The 19719-nt window shown below is 46.0% G+C and overlaps 1 protein-coding gene across 3 annotated transcripts in view; it reads left to right on the forward strand.

The window, feature by feature from the left end:
- The first annotated feature begins 3372 nt into the window (after positions 1–3372).
- The window catches only part of ZCCHC2 (zinc finger CCHC-type containing 2), a 40899-nt gene continuing 24552 nt past the window's right edge, over positions 3373–19719 (forward strand). For all 3 annotated transcript variants that reach the window (XM_084281226.1, XM_084281227.1, XM_084281228.1), the window contains exons 1-3: positions 3373–4604; positions 14532–14643; positions 18548–18624. In XM_084281226.1, the coding sequence (XP_084137352.1) occupies positions 3588–4604; positions 14532–14643; positions 18548–18624 (1206 nt within the window). In that variant the 5' untranslated portion in view covers positions 3373–3587. The remainder of the gene's footprint in view (positions 4605–14531; positions 14644–18547; positions 18625–19719) is intronic.

Here is a 19719-nt window from a genome sequence, read left to right on the forward strand (position 1 = left end):
CCCTAAATTCTCTTGTTAACTGTTATTTACCATTTTACGCAGAGCAGACCAAACCAATACAGACTGCCATTTGTACCACGGGTTGGAACCCCCATGCAGGTAGGCAGCCCACTCTGCGTACCAGCTGAAATCTTAGCAGCTTGGTAATGTTTCAGGCTTTCGTACGTTTCTCATCTGCATCCAGCTGAAAATAGTAAAAATTCACCTTTGACAGTTACGTAAAACAAAGGGTTGCGGCCTCAGTTCAGCTTCCCTTGAACGGTGAACTGAAATTTGCAACCGTGTTTCGTAACGTTGCCTTTATTGGCCAGCTTGCCACAGAGTCCTGGGACAGGTGACCTTTGCAAATGAATAACCAACAACTTTGACTTTAGAAATGGGCTTTCATAATGATGTTAATCCCGGGGACACACCCTCAGCCTACGCTGAACTTATTTTCCAGTAACTTTAAATCCAAAGCCACGTGTAAACTATTTAAACTGTGTTTAAAACAGTATATTTATTCCTGCGCAGGGTGCAAATGAAATTAGGACTGTGGGTCATCTTCTGAATTTCATGAGTTACGTTAGGTCTGAAAAATGCATGTCTTCATTCTGCACATGCGTATTGAAAAAATATCATTCCTTAAACATAGCTTTGGCTTTCAGAACTGTCTAATAATGTACCACGAAATGATCCATCCATCACGTCTAATCTTAAATGATAAAGACTTCCTGCCAATACCATTTTTAATTTACTTAAAGAGGAAGTTATGATATCAGATTTTTAAAATCAGTATTAAAACAAGCACTTAAACGCATCTTTCCATTATTGAAAATATAACCAGGCTACAAATTATGTGTTTGGGAAGATGGCTAAGTAAATGCTGCCATTGGATCAGTGGACTTGTTTTTTGACTGAGAGATCCAACCTCAGAGGTGGTATTGTGACACCCTAACCTTTCCACATGCCATCAGGCTGCCTTACTCCAAGCCACTAGACCCCATCTGCACAGAGGAATATAAACTTGTTCAGCTCATCCTGAAAAAGAGGAGGACAAAGGAAAGAATAAATGAGCTCAAATATTCAAAAACCATTAAAACAATAAGATTTTTTTTTAATGTAGTGACATATTGATTTGTCAGGTTTTGTTTTCAGTGAATTTCAAATTGTCGTGTTCTCAAGACTTTTTTCTTCCAGAGAGTCCTGACTGAAAGGTAATGTTCACCTGTTTCACAAAAGGTAACAAAAACAAAAGGTAAGCTACTCAAAAAAACACCGACTCTCCTAAGATAAATGGCAAATCATGAGTGAGCAAAACTGCTCCAAACCTTTATGGAGGATCTTTACTTGCTGCTCTAGTTAGGCTATTCCCTCCGTATGTACCGCACCATAACCAGCTGGCGTGTAGCTGCTTTGACTGATTTGCCCTTGTTTCCCTACGAGTCTGTGGCATGCATCACGCAGAAGTCACAGTTCTTTCTCCCATCTCCTCTAACATACTGCTAAGAAAATCAGATTAGGACATCTCAAGGGCAGCGTATCACAGCAGTGTTCATGCATTGCCCTGCTGCTTTCTTCTTCCATTCCCAGCCCTGAGTTTCACTTTCATTTCCTCTGGATATTCAGAGTTTCAGTTCTTGTTCCACACTGTCTTGTTTCTTCTTGCTGCCAACTCCCTGAGCTACTGAAATACTTTTAAGCCCATTTGGAGTACCTTTGCCTTCTTCTTGCCTTCTCACACCATTATTTTTTTTATTTTTTTTCCCCCTATATTTCAAATTTGTTTTCCTCAGTTATCATAGTTTAAACCATTAGAAAAGCGGAGATACAAAGGGGCTGAGTTAATCAGGTTCTTAAGCTTAGTTGTGGCACTTAGCATCGGCTTGGGAACTATCACACTGGGATGGATGTAGGCACATGCTCAAGTATTTTCTGGACTTGGGGAGTGTACTTTCAACCATTACCCTCGCACGTGTGCAATTTTTCTTACTTTTGTGGACTCAGGAATGGCTCAGTGGACTTTCTCTCATCTCCTTTCTTCCCTCCCACCAAAATTAAATTCATTTTCCCCTCTCCGTGGTGTTATCCGTTTGGAACTATGTCACATTTTATTCAAATCACACATTGTTAAAATATGAGAAATGTTATTTCTAATACCCATACAATTTTAATTCTGCTCCTGCAAATTCTATTCAGACCATACAGCCGTTCAAAGCAGAAGCCTCCGGTCATGTTTCAGCAAATCCATGATTTCAGCTTGGTATATCTGCTGTGATAGTCATGGTTGATTTTATCTGGAAAAACAAAACAGAACAAAAACCGTGACAAGAATTATTACTTCATAATGGTAAGAAAATATTATGCTGGGATATTGTGATAACTGTTCTGTTAACTGTAAGGATTTGGAGTGATTCATCAGTCCAGCCAGGCCCTGACCAGTGAACTGTGTAGGAAGATGAAATGGAAGAATAAATGGGTTTATGAGACCTCTTATACCTACTCTTCACCTTCCTGGTCCTAGGACTGATGAAGAACTGCTAACAATCTGGGAGAAAAAGGTAGAGCAATTTCCCACTCGCTGCTACATTCCTGCTGTCACAAGCCTTGGAAGAGGCCGTGTGGGCAGTGACAACGGGCTGTGAAGGGAATGAAAGAGGAGAGTTCGGGTTCAAGTCTGTCTGTGTTACTAGAAGAGGACAAAGCAGCCACTGGGAAAGGATAAACCTAACATATACTACCTAGAAGTTTATTTTTAATAAAATGTATATGTATTCACGGAGTATATATGTAAGAAATCAGGATATGGTTTAGTCTGTAACCACCACTGAAGAGTACACTGAAGCTCTGTGTCAAATCTGAGCGATGCATGCGAGATTATCACAATCTGCACGACATTTACTCGGTTTTTCATAAACAGGCTCTTTCACGGCAGCACAGTCAGCTCCCGGACAGACAGATGAGGGGGGGATAGCAGCAACCCTTCGTGCTGTGCTGCTGTAAGCCGTTTAGGGACGCTGACTGTAGTTAGTAGACCACATTTTGTCCTTCACCACGATGGGATGGGTTTGGGGATTCGGTTTTTATGCCTTCGTGTGGTCGTGTGGGAGCCGGAGCAAGCAGCGGGGCTGCTGGGGCTGCTTGGTCGTGTGATTACGGGCACGGCGCGGGGCAGCGGCAGCCCCCTCACAGCGCCCCCCCCTCGGGCACCCCTGAGGCAGCGCCGCCACACAGCCCGGCGGCCAACCGCCACAACCGCCCTAACGGCCACAACGGTCGCCACGCCCAACGGCCGCGAGCGCGCTGACGTCGCCAGCGCCCATAGGGGCAGCAGGAGGAGGAGGAGGAGAAGAAGCAGGAGGAGGAGGAGGAGGCGGCCGGGGGGGCGCTGCGGGAGCCGCCGCCCTCCTCCCTGCCTGCCTGCGCCCCCCCCGTTTCCCGGCACGCAGCGGAGCGCGCGGCAGGGCCGCGGCGGCGATGAGCGGCGGCTCCGCCTGAGCGCCGCCATCCCTCCCCTCCCCTCCCCTCTCCTCCCTCCCCTTCTTCCCCTCCGCGCCCAGCCCCGCAGCCGGGCCCCGCGGGACGCTGGCGGCCGCCCGCGGCCGAGGATGCTGAAGATGAAGCTGCCCCTCAAGCAGACGAGCCACAAGGCAGCGGCGGCGGCGGAAGAGGCGGCGGCGGCGGCGGCCGCGGGGCTGGGTCTGAAGGAGCCCGGCGCGGCCCTGGACTGTCACCTCCAGCTGCAGCAGCTGCCCCGGCCGCCGGCCCGCGGGGGAGCCGCGGCGGGGAGGGGGTGCGGGCCGGACAGGCCGAGCCAGCTGCACGGCTTGGGGACCGGCACGGGGCCCGGGCCCGGCCCGCCGCCGCCGCCGCCTCCCCCCCGCACCCCCACCCCCCCCTCGGCCGCCGCCACGCCGAGCGCTGCCGCCCTCGGTCCCGGCTCGGCGGCGGCCCGCACCGACAAGGAGACGGTGTACGAGTGGTTCGGGCTGGTGCTGGGCTCGGCGCAGCGGCTGGAGTTCATGGTGGGGCTGCTGGACCTGTGCAACCCGCTGGAGCTGCGCTTCCTCGGCTCGTGCCTGGAGGACCTGGCCCGCAAGGACTACCACTGCCTGCGCGACTCGGAGGCCAAGGCCAACGGGCTGAGCGACCCCGGGCAGCTGGGCGACTTCCGCGACCCGGCCGTGCGCTCCAAGCTCATCGTCTACCTGGCCCTGCTGGGCTCCGAGAACCGCGAGGCCGCCGGCCGCCTGCACCGCCTGCTGCCCCAGGTGGACTCCATCCTGCAGAGCTGCCCGGCCAGGCGGCCCCCGCCCGGCGCCGCCGACGAGGAGGCGGCCGAGGAGGTGGCGGTGGAGGAGGACGAGGAGGAGGAGGAGGAGGAAGACGACAACGTGGTGGTGGTGATGGAGGGCGCCGGGGAGAACGGCCAGGCTGCCCTCCCCGCCGCGCAGGGCCTGGGTTTCGGTGCGCAGGAGGAGCTGCTGCTGCTCTTCACCATGGCCTCGCTGCACCCGGCCTTCTCCTTCCACCAGCGGGTCACCCTGCGGGAGCACCTGGAGCGCCTGCGGAGGGCCCTGTGCGGGGACCGCGACGAGGAGGGCTTCGGCCGCCCCCGAGCCCAGGTAACGGCGTGCCCCCCTCCTTCCTCACCCCCTCCCCGTGTTTTTTTTTTTAGGAGCTCAGCCCCTCACCCCCATGAAGTGGGCAGAGGGCACCCAGAGCCCCCTTCTCACAGTGCCTGCTGCGAATGTGGGGCTGTGACGTAATACAGCCCCATATGACGTAGTAGTGTGGGGGGGGCTTCTTTTTTTCTGGCCAGCCATGCTTTCTGCTGGTGTTGCTAGAGCGTAGGATGCAGGGTGCCCCTAAAGCCCGAGCGGCTGCCTCGCACGCTGGAGAAGTTGCACGATGCAGGAGTCCAAGCAGCAGCTTGGCTAAACTCGTACAAATAATCATAACGCCAAATGGAAACCATGCGGCCCCACAGAGCGTCCCCCAGGGGCTCCAAACAATGCAAAGTGTTGGGATGATTTTTACCCGGAGCTTGCTCTCTCCCCCCAAAAAATGAGACTGGGCAAGGATCAGGGCTGCAGCCCAGGGTCAGCGGCCGCGAGGCTGGCTCTCAAAAGCCGCGTTGGGTGAGGTGGTTGAAGGCCTCTGGGAAGGGGTGGTAATCATTTTCTAAATGAGCAAATTAAAATGTCACAGCTGCAACTTGAATTCAGAGAGGAGCTGGATGTCTGGGTGGCTGTCAGGGAGCAGCAAAGCACATCTTGAAAGCAGATGTGCCACTTGTTGCTGGAAGGTGGCTGTCACAGCGCGAGGGCTCTCCGCGAGTGGCACTGAAGCCTTCTCACGTGCAGCAGCGATATCTAAACGTGGGTTTTCCCCCCTCCCGGCCATCTCTGGCAAATGTTTGCTTGACACAAAATCTGCCCCATATTTATGCAACCAAGTCATCGCCTCGGAGCTCTGCAGTTTTTGGTCTATAGATGGCCTCTCGTGCAAAGAGGAAGAAAGGGCTGGAAGATAGGCACTTGCAATGCAGAGGGGCTGTTAAAACCAACACCTGAGATTTTCGTAGGGGACTGAGCAGAAAGAGGTACAAACAGTTGCTATTATTTTTTTTTTAATCTGCTTTCGGTGCTGTCCAGTTCTTCCACTCGCAGGAAGGAATAGTAGAGGGATGGCCCTTTTTTTTGCTTGGTAGAGACAGGATATGCTTTTGAGGACTACTGAGAGGAGACAGGGATTTTTAAGGCTTCAGACACGCCAAGTACACGCTCGTACCATTTTAAGGCCAAAGCGCGTTTGGCAGGTCATAAGCCAGTGGGTGGATGTGACGGTGCTGAACTCATACCGAATTCACAGCACAGGTCCAAAAAGTGTTTATTTTGGCTCGCCGAGCTGCGCCAAGTCTAGCTCTCCCGAAATGAGTCCTGCGAGCCCCTGCGAGGGGGGACACGATGGGGTTGCAGGAAGCGGCAAGGCTCTGGCTGGGTTTGAGGTGCTGATAGCTGGGAACCTGCTCCCTGCCCCGACCCGAGCTGTGTGTCCGTGGCGCTCTGGCCGTGGCGCGTGGAGCAGTGTCCAAGTCGCGGGGGTTTCTTCTGCAGAGCACGCCGAGATCCCAAACAGCTTGGCTGGACACGCCTGTCACATCCTGCCTAGCCCGCGCAGGGCTCCGCTTTTTTTAAAATTTTTATTATTATTTTTTTAATTATTATCTCTTGTGCAGTTGCGAATAGCGCAGAGCCTCTCGTGGGGAGCTGGCGGGGCGCTGCGGGACCCACGGGCTGCCCCCCGGGGCCGGGTTTGGGGTCCCGTGGGGCGCCCCCCCCATCCCCATCCCCGTCCCCATCCCCATCCCGGCCCCCATCATGGCGCCCCCCCGGCGGCGCTGCGGGCCCGCCGCTGCCCGCCCCCTGCAAGATGGCGGCGGCGCGGCCTGCGCGCGGCGTCACGTGCCCGCGGGGCGGGAGCCGGCCCGGCCCCACGGGGAGGGGGTGCGAGTGTGTGTGTGTGAGGGGGGCTTGGCGTTGGGTGTAGGAGCTCTGAGCACACACACACACCATAAATGAGGTTGCGTTATGCACGGGAGCGTTTAATCAGGCGTACCTGGTGGAAATAGAGCTCAGGTTCTATTGAAATAGGCCATCTCCCGCAGATAGTGGCTTGCTGGGTAGTTCTACAGGCACCTGGCATGGGGTTCTTCACACAAGAAGTCCCTACTTAAAAACGAAGGGAAAGTTTCTGTTTACAAAGTATTTTGTTTAGTAGGCTTCTATTTGTAGATTTATAGATTTTGTCCACAAATTAGAAGAGTGCTTTCATGATTGATCTTCTAGTACCTTGTGCTGCTTCAAGTCACTGAACTTAATTTTAGATCCGAAGAGCTCTCAGAGAAGAAAAACATGATCCCGTTTCGAAGCTGCACTGTACTCAAATACCCCTTTAAGCATCACAGTATCAGGGAAAATGTGCCTTCAGTCTGCGTTGAATAAGAGACAGAAGGATAAAGATGACATTTTATTGTTGGCAAGAATCTTTTAAATTGTGGATGGTGCAGCAAACTACTAGAGTTTTACATGTTTTGCATATTGAGATACAAAGTATTCTGTCTCAGTGACCATAACATCCTCGTCTCTGAGCAGAAATTTCTCTGACTTGAAACAGGAGTTGGGGATGTCCAGAAGCGTTACTGGAAGTCTTCTGGGAAGTAAGTCATGGATAGATACAAACAGATCCTAAAATGAAAGACCTCTGTTCAAATGTACATGCTGATGCTCCAGGAAACCACAGATGGAAAACTTATATGGCTTTTAGTTGCTTTACTCATCGTTCAGCTCTAATTTTGAGGTATTAAGATTACAGCCTTGCCCAGGCCATTTATGCCAGCCTCCATCAGCCTCCCCCTGATCTCCATGTCAATTTTTCCTTTGTTGTCTCAAATAAGCACTGGGGGCATTGCACGTGTACCCATGGCTTCCTAATGCTTGCACCTACCTTGCTGCTGTTAAGCTGTGGTTGGGTTTCCAGTGTCACCCACGTACCTGTCGACAGCAGGATCTCCCTGGGCTTGGGGTACTCTGGGTTCCCTGTTCTTTCTGAAGTAAGGACACAGACAGCAGCAGTAAGATGGCTGTATCTGCGGAAGCACACTCTTCCACAGAAGGTCTGTAGCTTGATCTCTAGTCTTCCACAGGAAGTCTGTAGGTTTATCACCACTTAAGTTTGTCACTTCATTTTCTCACTGACATCAGTGTCTAGCCATAGCAATTCAGAAGACATTGCTGTTGATTCTGTATTAACTGCAGTTAATACTAAATGCCTACGTTTCCTCCAGGATTTGGTAAATTTTTGTAGTATCTTCCAGGTCTTAATCATTTACACTTGAAGAGACTGAAGCTTGCAGAGGACAAGCTCAGAGATCTGGCTGGAGATCACACTCCTTTGTGAGCTTGTTGCCTTTCCTTGGCCTCTTCATCTTGTCCTTTTTGGTAGAAGAAGGTAAAAATACATTTAATGATGAAAGGGGATTTGATGCCCTGGGGAAGTGTCTTAAGAACGAGATAAGAAAATGGCAGACTTCAAATGGCAAATTCAGTTCAGAACTTGAACAACATGCACAAAAGAAAACTTATAAACCATGCTTCTTAGATGTACTATTCTCTGTCAGTAGTGAGCAGTGGCCGTGAAGGCAGCGTCTCCTCTCAGAGCTAACTGTGCTTGAACTATTCTTACGGGACAAATATTTTTTTTAAATCTTTCTGTCACCCTAGGTGGCTGCAAGAATAACTTCTGTGTATCAGTCTGAACTAGCACGTTCAAGTAATTTTCTTCTTAGTACTGAAGCTACACAAAGCTGTGGGATGAGCAACTGACTGGAGATGCAGTAACATCTAAACTGCTACATTACTGGCTGTAGCTTCAAGATCTCTGTTTCGTGACAGGCTAGCTAGGTTAAACTGGGCTTTAAATCCAGGTAAAAATTCTGATTCAGATGAGACTTCAAGAACCTGAATCAACCAGTGACTTCTCAGAAGTTTTGTCTGTCTCACCATGCTTTATTGCTGCCTCTTACAGGTGAGCTCTTAAAATAGTTTCTCTAAACATCAGTTTAAAGAGCCTGGCCTTGAGCACTTCCAGGGATGGGGCATCCACAGCTCCTCTGGGCAACCTGTTCTGGTGCCTCACCACCCTCTGAGTGAAGAATTTCTTCTTTATATCTAATCTCAATTTTCTTACTGAATTTAAAACCATTCCCCCTTGTCCTGTCAGGGTATCGCCCCCCTCAGCCTGCTCATTTCTCCCCAGGCTGCAGGACTTCACAGCTGCCCTTGCTGAACTTCATGAAGGCTTCTTCCAGCCTGTGATTAGAAGTAGGATAAGCATTATTCTTCTGGAACTTGATTCTGCATCAGTGCAGTTAGCTTGGTGGAAAGCTGGCAAACTGAAGTGTAACTTAGCAGTGTCAGTTGGGCAGCTGCCTTCAGTCTCGACCTTGCCTTTGGCAAGCAGCTTGTTCAAGGCAGTAGTGGTTTTGCTTTTTTTTGCAACGATCTGTTGCATCAAGAGTTGTCAACATTAGCAGATCTGGAAGAATTGGGTCTGCTGCCGCCCTGTATTTTTGCACTGGTATCAAATGCACATGCTGGATTTCCTTTAAAATATACAATCGCATTAATGCTCTATCCCTACATCCAAACTACAGCAAGAATGAAGCGATAGAGTGCAGATACAGATAGGTATACGTGTGGAGTTTCAGCTGACTTGCTTCTGAAGAGGTGCTACGGCCCTTGTGCCACCGTGGCTATGTGGCCGTGCATCTGCTGCATAGCTGTGAAGCGCTGAGGGTGGCAGCCTGGAAGGATTGTGTTGAGCAGATCATGGCTTTAGTCCCGTAACTGGCACCAGATCTTCCAACTCGGGGTGTTCTGCGAGGCCCTAATCTAATAAAGATTGTTATTCTGATGCTACGCACGTTTCTCTAAGGTACAGATGCTGCAGTTGAGAAAGTGCGGTCACGAGTTTGATTCTTCCAAGATGCTTTCTTCAACGTTAGTTAGTTGGCATCTGGTTTTGTTTGCCAATTCCCACGTGGACCCGGATGAATAAGCTGTGCTGCTTTACATCTGCACAGCCTGCAAGGCTAGGCAGCGCTGTCCCCAGCAGCGCATTGACTGGAACCTTGCAGGAAAATAAGCTTTCCTTTTTGGGTGGGTAGGACTAATCAAGCCATCCAACTGCTGCGAGCAGGTTTCCCGTGGTAGTGCTCATCAGAGCCGCTGCATGAATAGCTCTTCTATGAAAGGGCAACGCAAACATCAGAAGACTTCTGTGCATCAGTCTTGATGATTAGTAGGTGATCCAGTAACAGATTTCATTACAGATTGCCAAACGAGTGCCAGCACCATGCTTTCTCAGCAGCGGTCTGCGCTAATAGAAGGCAGAGCGTGGACATGTGGACATTTGCTGTGCGTAGACTAGCTGAGGCCCTAGCCCGTCACCAAGATCTGTGAGATTATCAGATCGATTATTTGGCAACTCGTTTGGGGCCACCCACGTCACTTGCTTCACTGTGTTTAATCAGCAGCACCGCCAGCCACACATAGTCCTCGCATGCGAAAGCCTTGCAGTGATAAAAGCCTTCGCAGGAATTCATCTTAGGCTTGCATGGGTTGTGTGAATCCATTTTACTCATCGGCAGGTGTGGTGGGGTAACCTTGCTGGTCACCAAGTGCCCCTCAAACCACTCTCTATGCCCCTCCTCAGCAAGGCAGAGGGGGAGAGAAATTTGGATGAAAAAACTTCTGGGTTCTGATAAGGACTGGGAGATGGCTCACAAATTACCATCATGGGCAAAATGGACTCAGCTTGGGGAAGATCAGTTGGGTGTATTGCCAGCTGATAACAGGAAGGCACTGAGAACTAAAAGCAGCCAAAAAAACCCCATCCACAAAATGAAATGCACCTTCATTCCACCACCTCCTTCATCCCAGGCTCAACTTCAGGCTTGACTCTGACCCTTTTCCCACAGAGCAGCACAGGAGGATGGGGAATGGGGGTTGTGGTCAGTCCATAACGCTTCATCTCTGCCGCTCCTTCCTCCTCACAACTGGCCTCTGCTCCTGCGTGGGCTCCTCTCCACGGGCTGCAGCTCCGGCCCGGGGCCTGCTCCTGCGGGGGCTCTCCATGGGCCGCAGCCTCCTCCAGGCCACATCCACCTGCTCCACCGGGGGCTCCTCCACCCACGGGGGGGCTGCAGCGTGGAGATCTGCTCCATGGGGGACCCATGGGCTGCAGGGGGACAGCCTGCTCCACCGGGGGCCTCTCCCTGCACAGCCCGCAGGGGAACTGCTGCTGCCTGCCTGCAGCACCTCCTGCCCCCCTGCTGCACTCACCTGGGGGGCTGCAGGGCTGGTGCTCATGTTTTTCTCACTCCTCTTTCTCACAGCTGCTGCACAGCATTTTTTCTCCTTTCTTAAATATGTTACCATGGAGGCGTGAACAGCATTGGGCATTGGCCAGTGGCAGATCCTTCTGGAGCTGGCTCTTACCTAACACGGAGCAGGTTCTCAGCTCCTCACAGGCCACCCCTGCAGCCCCCCTGCTACCACGGCCTTGCCAGTAAGCCCTGTACAAGAGGAAATGAGGAGCACAACTAGCACTAAACTTACTGACCAGTGACAGGGACTCCTGAGCAGCATGGGCAGCGTTACAGGGCTCGTGGCTGTGGTGTGACTAGCACCAGGTAGCAGCCATTCAACATTTGTTGGCCCTCCAGACTGCCTGGACCTTCCAGTCACTCGCAGGCCCCTCTGGCAGTGGCACTTGTCTCTTATTTCCTTGCAGGTGCTTGATGTAGAGCTCTCACAGTAGCTAACGAAGAGATGTAATGCAGCTTAAGCACAGGATCTGATCTGTAGCTGGCACAGAAACAATGTTTGCAGACTGTAAGCTGTAAGGTAAAGCTATGACTGCCCTAGATAGCCTACTGTCTGCCTCCTGTATTCCAGTGTGTGCTGTGAAAGCTGTCACTCACCGAATACATCTAGTACGTGCTACTGGTTTAACTTGCCAGGCAAAGGATTTTTTGATTGAATTATGATCTATTTGCAGTTACAATAATTTATAAAATTATCAGTGTCAGGGCTTGTTTAAATAAAAGCTTGAACCACATAATATACTGCAATGTAAAGTGGGTGGAGCGCTGCCTTCAGCTCTTACAATCATGATTTCAAAGGTGGAAAAAGCCACCTGAAAGTGGAGCAAAGTTAATATCCACTGTCAAAGTTCATCCAAAAATCTGTTGTCTTCTGCATGCGATGTGGATGGTATCAAAGCTGCTTTTGGCAAAGCATGTGGATGTAGTTTAAGGAAGGACCTTAGATAATTAACACGGATCATCTCTACAGGAAGACATTCACTCATTGTAAAACGTTTGCTGAGCTTGTTAACTTAGGTAGTCTGGACACAGCTGCTTAATCACAGTGGTGATGTTTTGCATGGACAATCTTAAATGAATCACTGTTTTAACAGGGTAAATTTAATTCCCAAATGCTAGCAGTTCTGCCAATAACGCATGACCAGGAGTTAACACTTAAAAACTGAAATGCTTGCTTCTGGCTCTGTCCTTGGCTGTTATGAAATGCCTGGTGAAATGGTATCGTTGGAAGTCTTGAAGAGATCTTAAAGTGGCTCTCTCCAGGGCATGCTTGTGAATTTCTGTTTAGTAAAATAAGTTTGCAAATTGGCTTAGAGCTGTTAAAATGCAATCTCACTCATAACACAGCTATTTTCCTTTCTTGTTCCAGGTCTGACATTATGCTCGTAATTTATTGGGCATTTAAAGCATGAAGTGATGTTTTGGTCAGCAAAGAAGTTTGCTGAGATCATCTACTGAGTGACTAGGGACTGGTGTGAGTTTTATCTCGAGGAAACAACAAGTGCTCTGTATGTTAAGGCAGATTGCTCTGAAACCTGAAATTACTGACATTCAGTGCAGAACACAAACCATAGGCTGCTTCGGATGAAACAGCTGAAATGTCTTTCAATTCATCTGACCGTTTGTAGTGCAATCTGAAGGGCACGTTAAATGTTCAGTTGCTGATTTGGTACCGCTGTGGATGAGACTGATGAGAGCTGGATTAACAGCACGCCCAGGGCAGGCTTGATGGCAGCGTGATTACCTGGGCCCTAAAAGAGTTGTGTGTTTTGTTAGGAGTTGCCTCAGTTCGTACCCAAGCCACAGATGCTGTAAAGCTGGTTTAGTAAAATGAAGCAAGCTATAGTTGGGCCATCTGCAAAATCTTGAGAAGTTCATTCTGTAAGGGAATTTTGATGTGTTTCAGTGCCTGTGCTTCCTCGTTCTGGCCTGCTTTTTGTCTCAGATCTGTCCTGACAGCTGGTTTGTCCCGTCAGGAGTCCTTCAGGAAAAAAAAATATATATTCTTTCACATTCTGGTACTTATTTTCAAAAATCTTATTCTTCCTGTATTTAAAAATGGTAAAAATACTGTCTGAAGATGTCTCTTTTCCCTCTATCTTTCTCTTATGAAGGTCTGTAATGGAGTAATGCTCTTCATCCTGAATGAGAGGAATGAACTTTGAACGTTTAGTACACATCTACAACAAGAAGTGTCCATTTCTCCCAGAAACTTCATTTGTTTTAAGACATTCTACTAAGATTGAGGGTGCAGTGAATGCCGCCATCTAACTTCCTTCTTTTGAAACCTTTCCTGAGAAAACTAACTTCTGTTCTAGCATCCAGTACTCAGTAAAAAAAACAACCAAACAAATGGTATTTCATTGATGTGTGTGAAACAGAGAACCTCCTCTCCCTCTGTGTGCTGCCACTGCCCCCTACACCCCTCCACCATGCCACAGAGGTCAAGATATTCGCATATTGATGGTACTTGCATGCATATACTAAGCTCATATGTTACACTACATGCTACAGGCAAAACCAGATGTCTCACTTAATAGATAAATCTAGAAACTCGCTAGTAACTTCTGATATTTCCTAATTCTACATGCATGGCTTTCTTGAGGTCTCATTTTGTGTCTTTCCTTGAAATGTAGAATTACACTGGTCAGCTGGAGGGTTTACAATATTTCTGAGCTTTATGTTGGTTAGCTGGTTTGGTTTATAACAAGACCTGGTCATTGAAGGGCATGTAAACAGTTACATTAACGTTTTATCTCAATTTGGGAAAAATTATACAGGTTCACGTTACCATTAAAACAAAAAAAACACCAACACTTGAAGTTCATGCTCATCTAGTACTTTTCTACTAGGTTATCATTGTACCCTGTTTGTCCTTTTACTCTGAGAGATCCATCCGTGTTATCTGAGCGGTATGGCTTGCTGTACTGTCCCTCCTTGCGCATTGTATTAAAGGAGTCGAAATTCTTGGCATACCATTTTGAAGTCTGCATGCAAATGCGGAGGGAGATGAGCTCTGAGTCCTTTTCTCTGTGGAGGAGAGGGTGCAGATGGCAACCAGTTGTGTTCTGAATGTCTGGTTAGCTGGAGGTGCACAGATTTGGTTGTTGGGATCCTATGTCCCTATAGACTGTCCATACAGTTATTCATGATTTCCTATGCAGAAGAGGTGGCAGGCTGAAGATAACAGTTACATGAATGTAACTGGGGAGAACACGTTTGCAGAGCTGTGAGTAGATTACTTCACAGGGTGGTAACCGAAAGAGTTCATACTAATAATAAATTAGCATGGAAGTTCTGAGTTACTGATCTTGAATTGTCCACCGTGAGATATACTGAAGGCACGTGAGCTGTCCCCCACATCATTCTGCTTTTAAAATAAAGTCAGTGTTACTGTGGAGGTGGTAGTTGACGGAAAAAATGTAAAAATTGAAATTGCTAGTGATCATTTTGACTCCTCTCGGGAGCCTCATTTTTTATTTGTATTTTTTCCTGTAGAATACAAAATAACTGTTTTGGGGGTATCTTCTGCTGTTACGAGCACATTGAGATTGTATGCATTATATTAATAAGCTTCCTTTTTCTTTCCTTCTCAATTTAGAATGACTTTTCCCATAATGACTGCATGTCAAGTAATGAGACCAGTTTGCTAGAACGAACCACAGCACCTCATGATGGACTACCGATGGCTTCCCATAGACCTCAGCGAGAAGGTATGTATTATTCTGAAGCTGCTTTTCAGAAGTGTTGTGAGGTGTTTTTTCTTAAGGCTAAACTCACCTGGGAGTTGCAGGAAATCTTACTTCTTTCTTGCTGCTCATCTGAATGAGAAACTGCAATGGCGGGTAGGTATAATAGCTTCTCTGCTGCCTACTCAGTCTTATCTGTATTATGGCAGGTTGTCATCCTTGTTAGCTGCTAAATGCTTGTGACTGCATGCATGAAAACAGATTGCAAATGGGTGTTCTCCTGAAAAAAAAGTGCTATGGCATTTGGAAGAAGGCAAAAAAACTTAATGCCACTGTATTAGTGTTGTTTAATTTTTTGAAACAAATTTAAGCATACTGTGAAGCCATGAATAGCTTTTGCTAACCAATTTAGTTGTATTTGATTAGCCTTAAAAAAAAAAAAAAAAAGGAGGAAGAAAGAGAGGAGGTTTTATAGAAGTGGTAGTTCAGAGAAGTGGTAGGCTTTCCATATAGAAGTAAGTTGTATTTTGGATCTACTGAGGAGAATAAGGATAAGACTTCAGAGCACAAACAGAACTCGTTTGTACAGTTGCCAGAACAGTTTGAAGAAATGAGCATTATTGAAAACAGATTTCTTCTTAATCTTTATTCTCCAACAAGATTAGCAGATCACTTGTCTACTCAAAATAAGCTTACACTATCTTCCGGTTAGTGAAGAGCTAGCAATCTGGGAAAACCATTGCTATTCTTTTGTCCTGATAAATATCCTTTTGTCTATATTGTGGAGATTTAATTACACTTTGAAGGCAGGCAATTTGCAAGTTTTAATTCCTTACAAAATAAAAAAACCAACAGATTATGGCAGATTACAGACAACAGACGTATTTGAAAACCTTTTACAGAGTTTTAAGAACAAAGTGTTCGCATTCACAAATTAGGAACAGAAATGGGAGATTCATCAGTGACATTCTTGAATTAAATAACAGAAACAAAGCAAAGATGAATCAATGAGTCTAGCACAGTGCTTAAATATTTCTCAGTATTTGTATTGTATTTTAGAAACTACAGGGAAGTATCAGAATAATTTTGTGATGTTTGTTATATTAGAATTATGACAGAGGGCCCGTGCTACAGTAATCTCCAAACTGTGTTAGAAATAGCACTGACAGTAAAACTTTTTTCATTCTCAGCTTTGTTGATTTTGATTCTTTTAGAAATCTCAATTGATACGTAAAATAAAATGGAAACAGTATCACCGACGTTTGACTTAATCGTCTTGAATGTGTGTTGCGTTCAGAAGGGATTTAGAGCTGCAATGCACCTTGTTAGCTTGCATGTTTAAACATTTCTTCTTGGTCTCGCTGTTTAGAGTATTTAAAATGTGATTGTGGAAACAGGGTTTTAAAGTAGGCTATTGAATCTGTGAAACTAAGGTTGTAAGGCATTAAGCAGTAGTTATCTGTTGTGTATAACTTATTAAAATTGAGCATTTAACAGCAGCAAAAGAAGTTAAGGAAGTTGAAGGTACTACACTGTGTAATAAAATTTCTTGGTATTTGAAGACAAATATATTTAGCATTGATAACACTCAATAGTTTAAAATAAACACAGTCTAGTTAGAAAAAATGTTGTCTACATGTGAATGTTAATGATGCTGATTAGTTTCCATAATTAAATATATGTGTATAGCAATATAATGGAACTTAAAACATTATTCTCAGTTCCAGTCCTGGGAATCAACTCTTTTTAATTAACTTCTGAATATCAGTCCAGCTGATGGTATTGATTTTAACATTGGCTGTTAAGGAATTTTAGTGCACTAAAACTAATGTTGGGCCATAGCCCTTTTTCTAACAGTGCTTTAATCTATACCACAGAGGTAAAAAATCAGTTTTCCATGGTATATAGATGTATGTTATGATTTGGCATCCTTAGCTTGTCTCAGATTTCTTTGATTTTGCAATAATTATTCTTCAGTAATTGATGAAAATGAACTGGTTGTCCAGTTCTTGCAACTCCCAGGTAAAGGGTAGGTGAAGGGTTACAGCCAATGTACACCATTCCATCCCAGCATTTGTCACTCTTCCCAAGAAAAGAATTGGGAGCTGAATACTATCACTAGGCTTGTATATGTGTTTATTATTCTGATTTTTAGATTTATTAGATTGCTAATACTTAGTTTTCCTGGGACTGGCATGTTCAGATGGGGATGATACTTTGATTGTAACTCTAACAGAATTTGTTCAAAGTGTTGAAGTTGGACGAAATGGCAATTAGTTAACTTCCAATGATAAGCTTTGTAACAGATACTTGTAGGAAGTTGATAATTTTAATTGGTATGAGTAGTTCCCAATATATCCCCTGTTTAAAAAAAAAAAAAAAAAAGCAATTAAGAATTGAAAGGAAAATGTTACCTGGTAATACACACCCTCCAAAAAGAGCTTCAAAAGCACTGAAAGGAAGCATTCACGGTGCAGAGTTGGCAGAGCTGGTTTTGAACAGAAATTTTTACGTGTTACGATTACGCTTGTAAGGGAACAAAATTCTGTTGAACTCTTAGAACAGCATAGCAGGAAAAGTGTAAAGCCCATCTCAGCTATACGAGGATTTTTATATACAGTATTACCTGAATAATATTTTGTGTTCTGAAGAGTATTTTTGGATCCTGAAGGCCATACATAGCTGCTGCTATGTCACAGCCGGAGCTTGCCTACTCCTGAACAAAGCAGACTGTGGGGAAGGAATGTTTAAGCAGTATGTCCTTTAAAGTACCCTTCTTCATTTTTAGTTCAATCTAATGATACTCTGCGTGGTATGATCGTAGTAGCCTTCTGCTTCTGCTCTTCATTTGGCAACATGCACTTGCAGCCCAGAAAGCCTCTATCCTTCGCTGCACCAAAAGCAATGTCGCCAGCAGGGCAAGGGAGGGGATTATCAGCTCTGGGGCCCCAGCACAAAAGGACATGGATGTAATAGAGGGAGTCCAGAAGAGGGCCATGAGGATGCTCAGAGGGCTGGAGCACCTCTCCTACAAAGACAGGCTGAGGAACTTGGGGTTTAGCCAAGAGACAAGAAGGCTTCTGGGAGACCTTACAGCAGCCTGGCAGTACCTAAAGGGGGCTCAGGAGAGCTGGGGAGGGGATTTTTTGCCAGGGGATGTACTGATAGCACAAGGACTAATGGCTTTAAACTAAACTAGCGTAGATTTAAATTAGATATTACAAATAAATTCTTTACAAAGAGCGTGGTGAGGCCCTGGCACAGGCTGCCCAGAGGAGCTGTGAATGCCCCATTCCTGCAGGTGCTCAAGGCCAGGCTGGATGGGGCTTTGGGCAACCTGGTGTGGTGGGAGGAGTCCCTGCCCATGGCAGGGTGGTTGGAATTAGATGGTCTTTAAGGTCCCTTCCAACCCAAACCATTCTGTGATTTTCAGTTTGCTGATGCTCACTTCTGACTCCTTTAGGCCTTCCCCAAGTGTTTCTTCCAGCGAAGTGCCTTTCAGAAATATGTAATTCAGTTTGCTCTCACTACTACTTGATGTTTCAGAAACAGATGTAGAAGGCAAAGTCACTGTTCTTTTTCAGCACTCGTTACTTGGAATAAAGATGGAACTTGGCTTCTTTTCATTGCCTTTTCACTCATAGTGGTTAATGATGTATTTACGTGACTTTAGGTTCAAGTAACCTCTTGGTTAATGCACGGATTTCCTGTCATCTGCAGTGAAAGGGTTGTGGTCAAGTCTGAGAAACACTTTGTAGAGAACAAGGTTCCACCTGCCCCCTGCAGTTTGTTATGGTAAAATAGCATCTGAGGAGGAGCTGGGTCTTGTGAGTCAGTAAATAATGTATGGCAATTCTCAGAGTGGCTAGGTAAGTAGGTACGGTTTCAAACTAATTTTAGTATGTACAGTAAACTGTTTTTCTTTCAGCTGTGCACATTGAGAAGATAACCCTGAAAGGAGTACCGAGAAAAAGGGCTGACAAACATTTGGAGTACACATTCAAAGTAAGCAAATAACCCCTGGAATGTTGGTATCTTCCTGATATCTATTGTAGAGGTACAGAAGACCATTTTTAACTACATGAGGCTCTCCAGAGATTCATGGAATTATCCTGTAATTCTTTTGGATTCGGTGTGCAGAGCCGTTTTCTGTTTTTGTTTTTTTTTTTAGTAATTGTGGGCATAAGATGGGAAAGTCTAAAACATCAGCAACAGTTGTGTGTGACATTACTTCAGTAAACTTGGCTTATGCTGTTTTGGAGTAAGCGTTGCAAAGAATTCTAAAACTAGCTGATTGTTTGCTCGAGTGACAAAGAAGTACAGTTCTTGTCTGCAGCTACGTATTACTTGGAGTCATACATTCATTTTAGGTATCATTTATGAGTGACAAAACTGTTTTTTTTGTGGCTTTCGTGGCTTTTTCAGTAAATGTTAAAAAAAACAAAAACAGCACAAACTAAAAAGATGCTAATAAATTTGAAGGCCTTCCTACTATAGTCTTCATGTATAATAATAACCAGAGGCAACATATCAAACAATTCCGAGTGAATTTTAAACAAAACTGAAACAGTACTTCATACTATTTTGGAAAAGAAGCTTTCAGTATTGAAGTCTGCTATTAAAAGTTGTAGGTGTTTAAATAATCACTGCTGAGGCTGTTGGTAGTGATATTCTGGTTGAGTCAAAGTCATAATTTTCTTAGCAATGATTGACTTAACGTTAGTCATTTGGTCAGTAGATGCAGATCTGGCCTACCAGATTTGGTCGTAGCATTTTTCCCCAAACAAAGGAATGCTGCAGGTCACACATTATAACTCATGTAACTGGTCATTTGATGTGGGTCATGGGAGCTCTTTGAAGAGGTAAAAAGAGGTTTGATGTTGGACATGTCTGAAGCTCAAATTTGGACGGAAAAAAAACAACCAGCAAAAAACCAAAAACAAAACAAAACAAAAACCCACAATAACAACAAGAAAAAAACACTCTTCTTTTGCTGAGGACATTAATATAGAATTTAGCCTTCAATTCTTAGATTATCTTGCCCAAGTATTTCAACCTTGTCATTGATATTTTGGCCAAATGGTCTGTGAACTAGGTACT

This window comes from Netta rufina, assembly GCF_964035555.1.
Source record: "Netta rufina genome assembly, chromosome: 2".
Taxonomy (NCBI): Eukaryota; Metazoa; Chordata; class Aves; order Anseriformes; family Anatidae; genus Netta; species Netta rufina.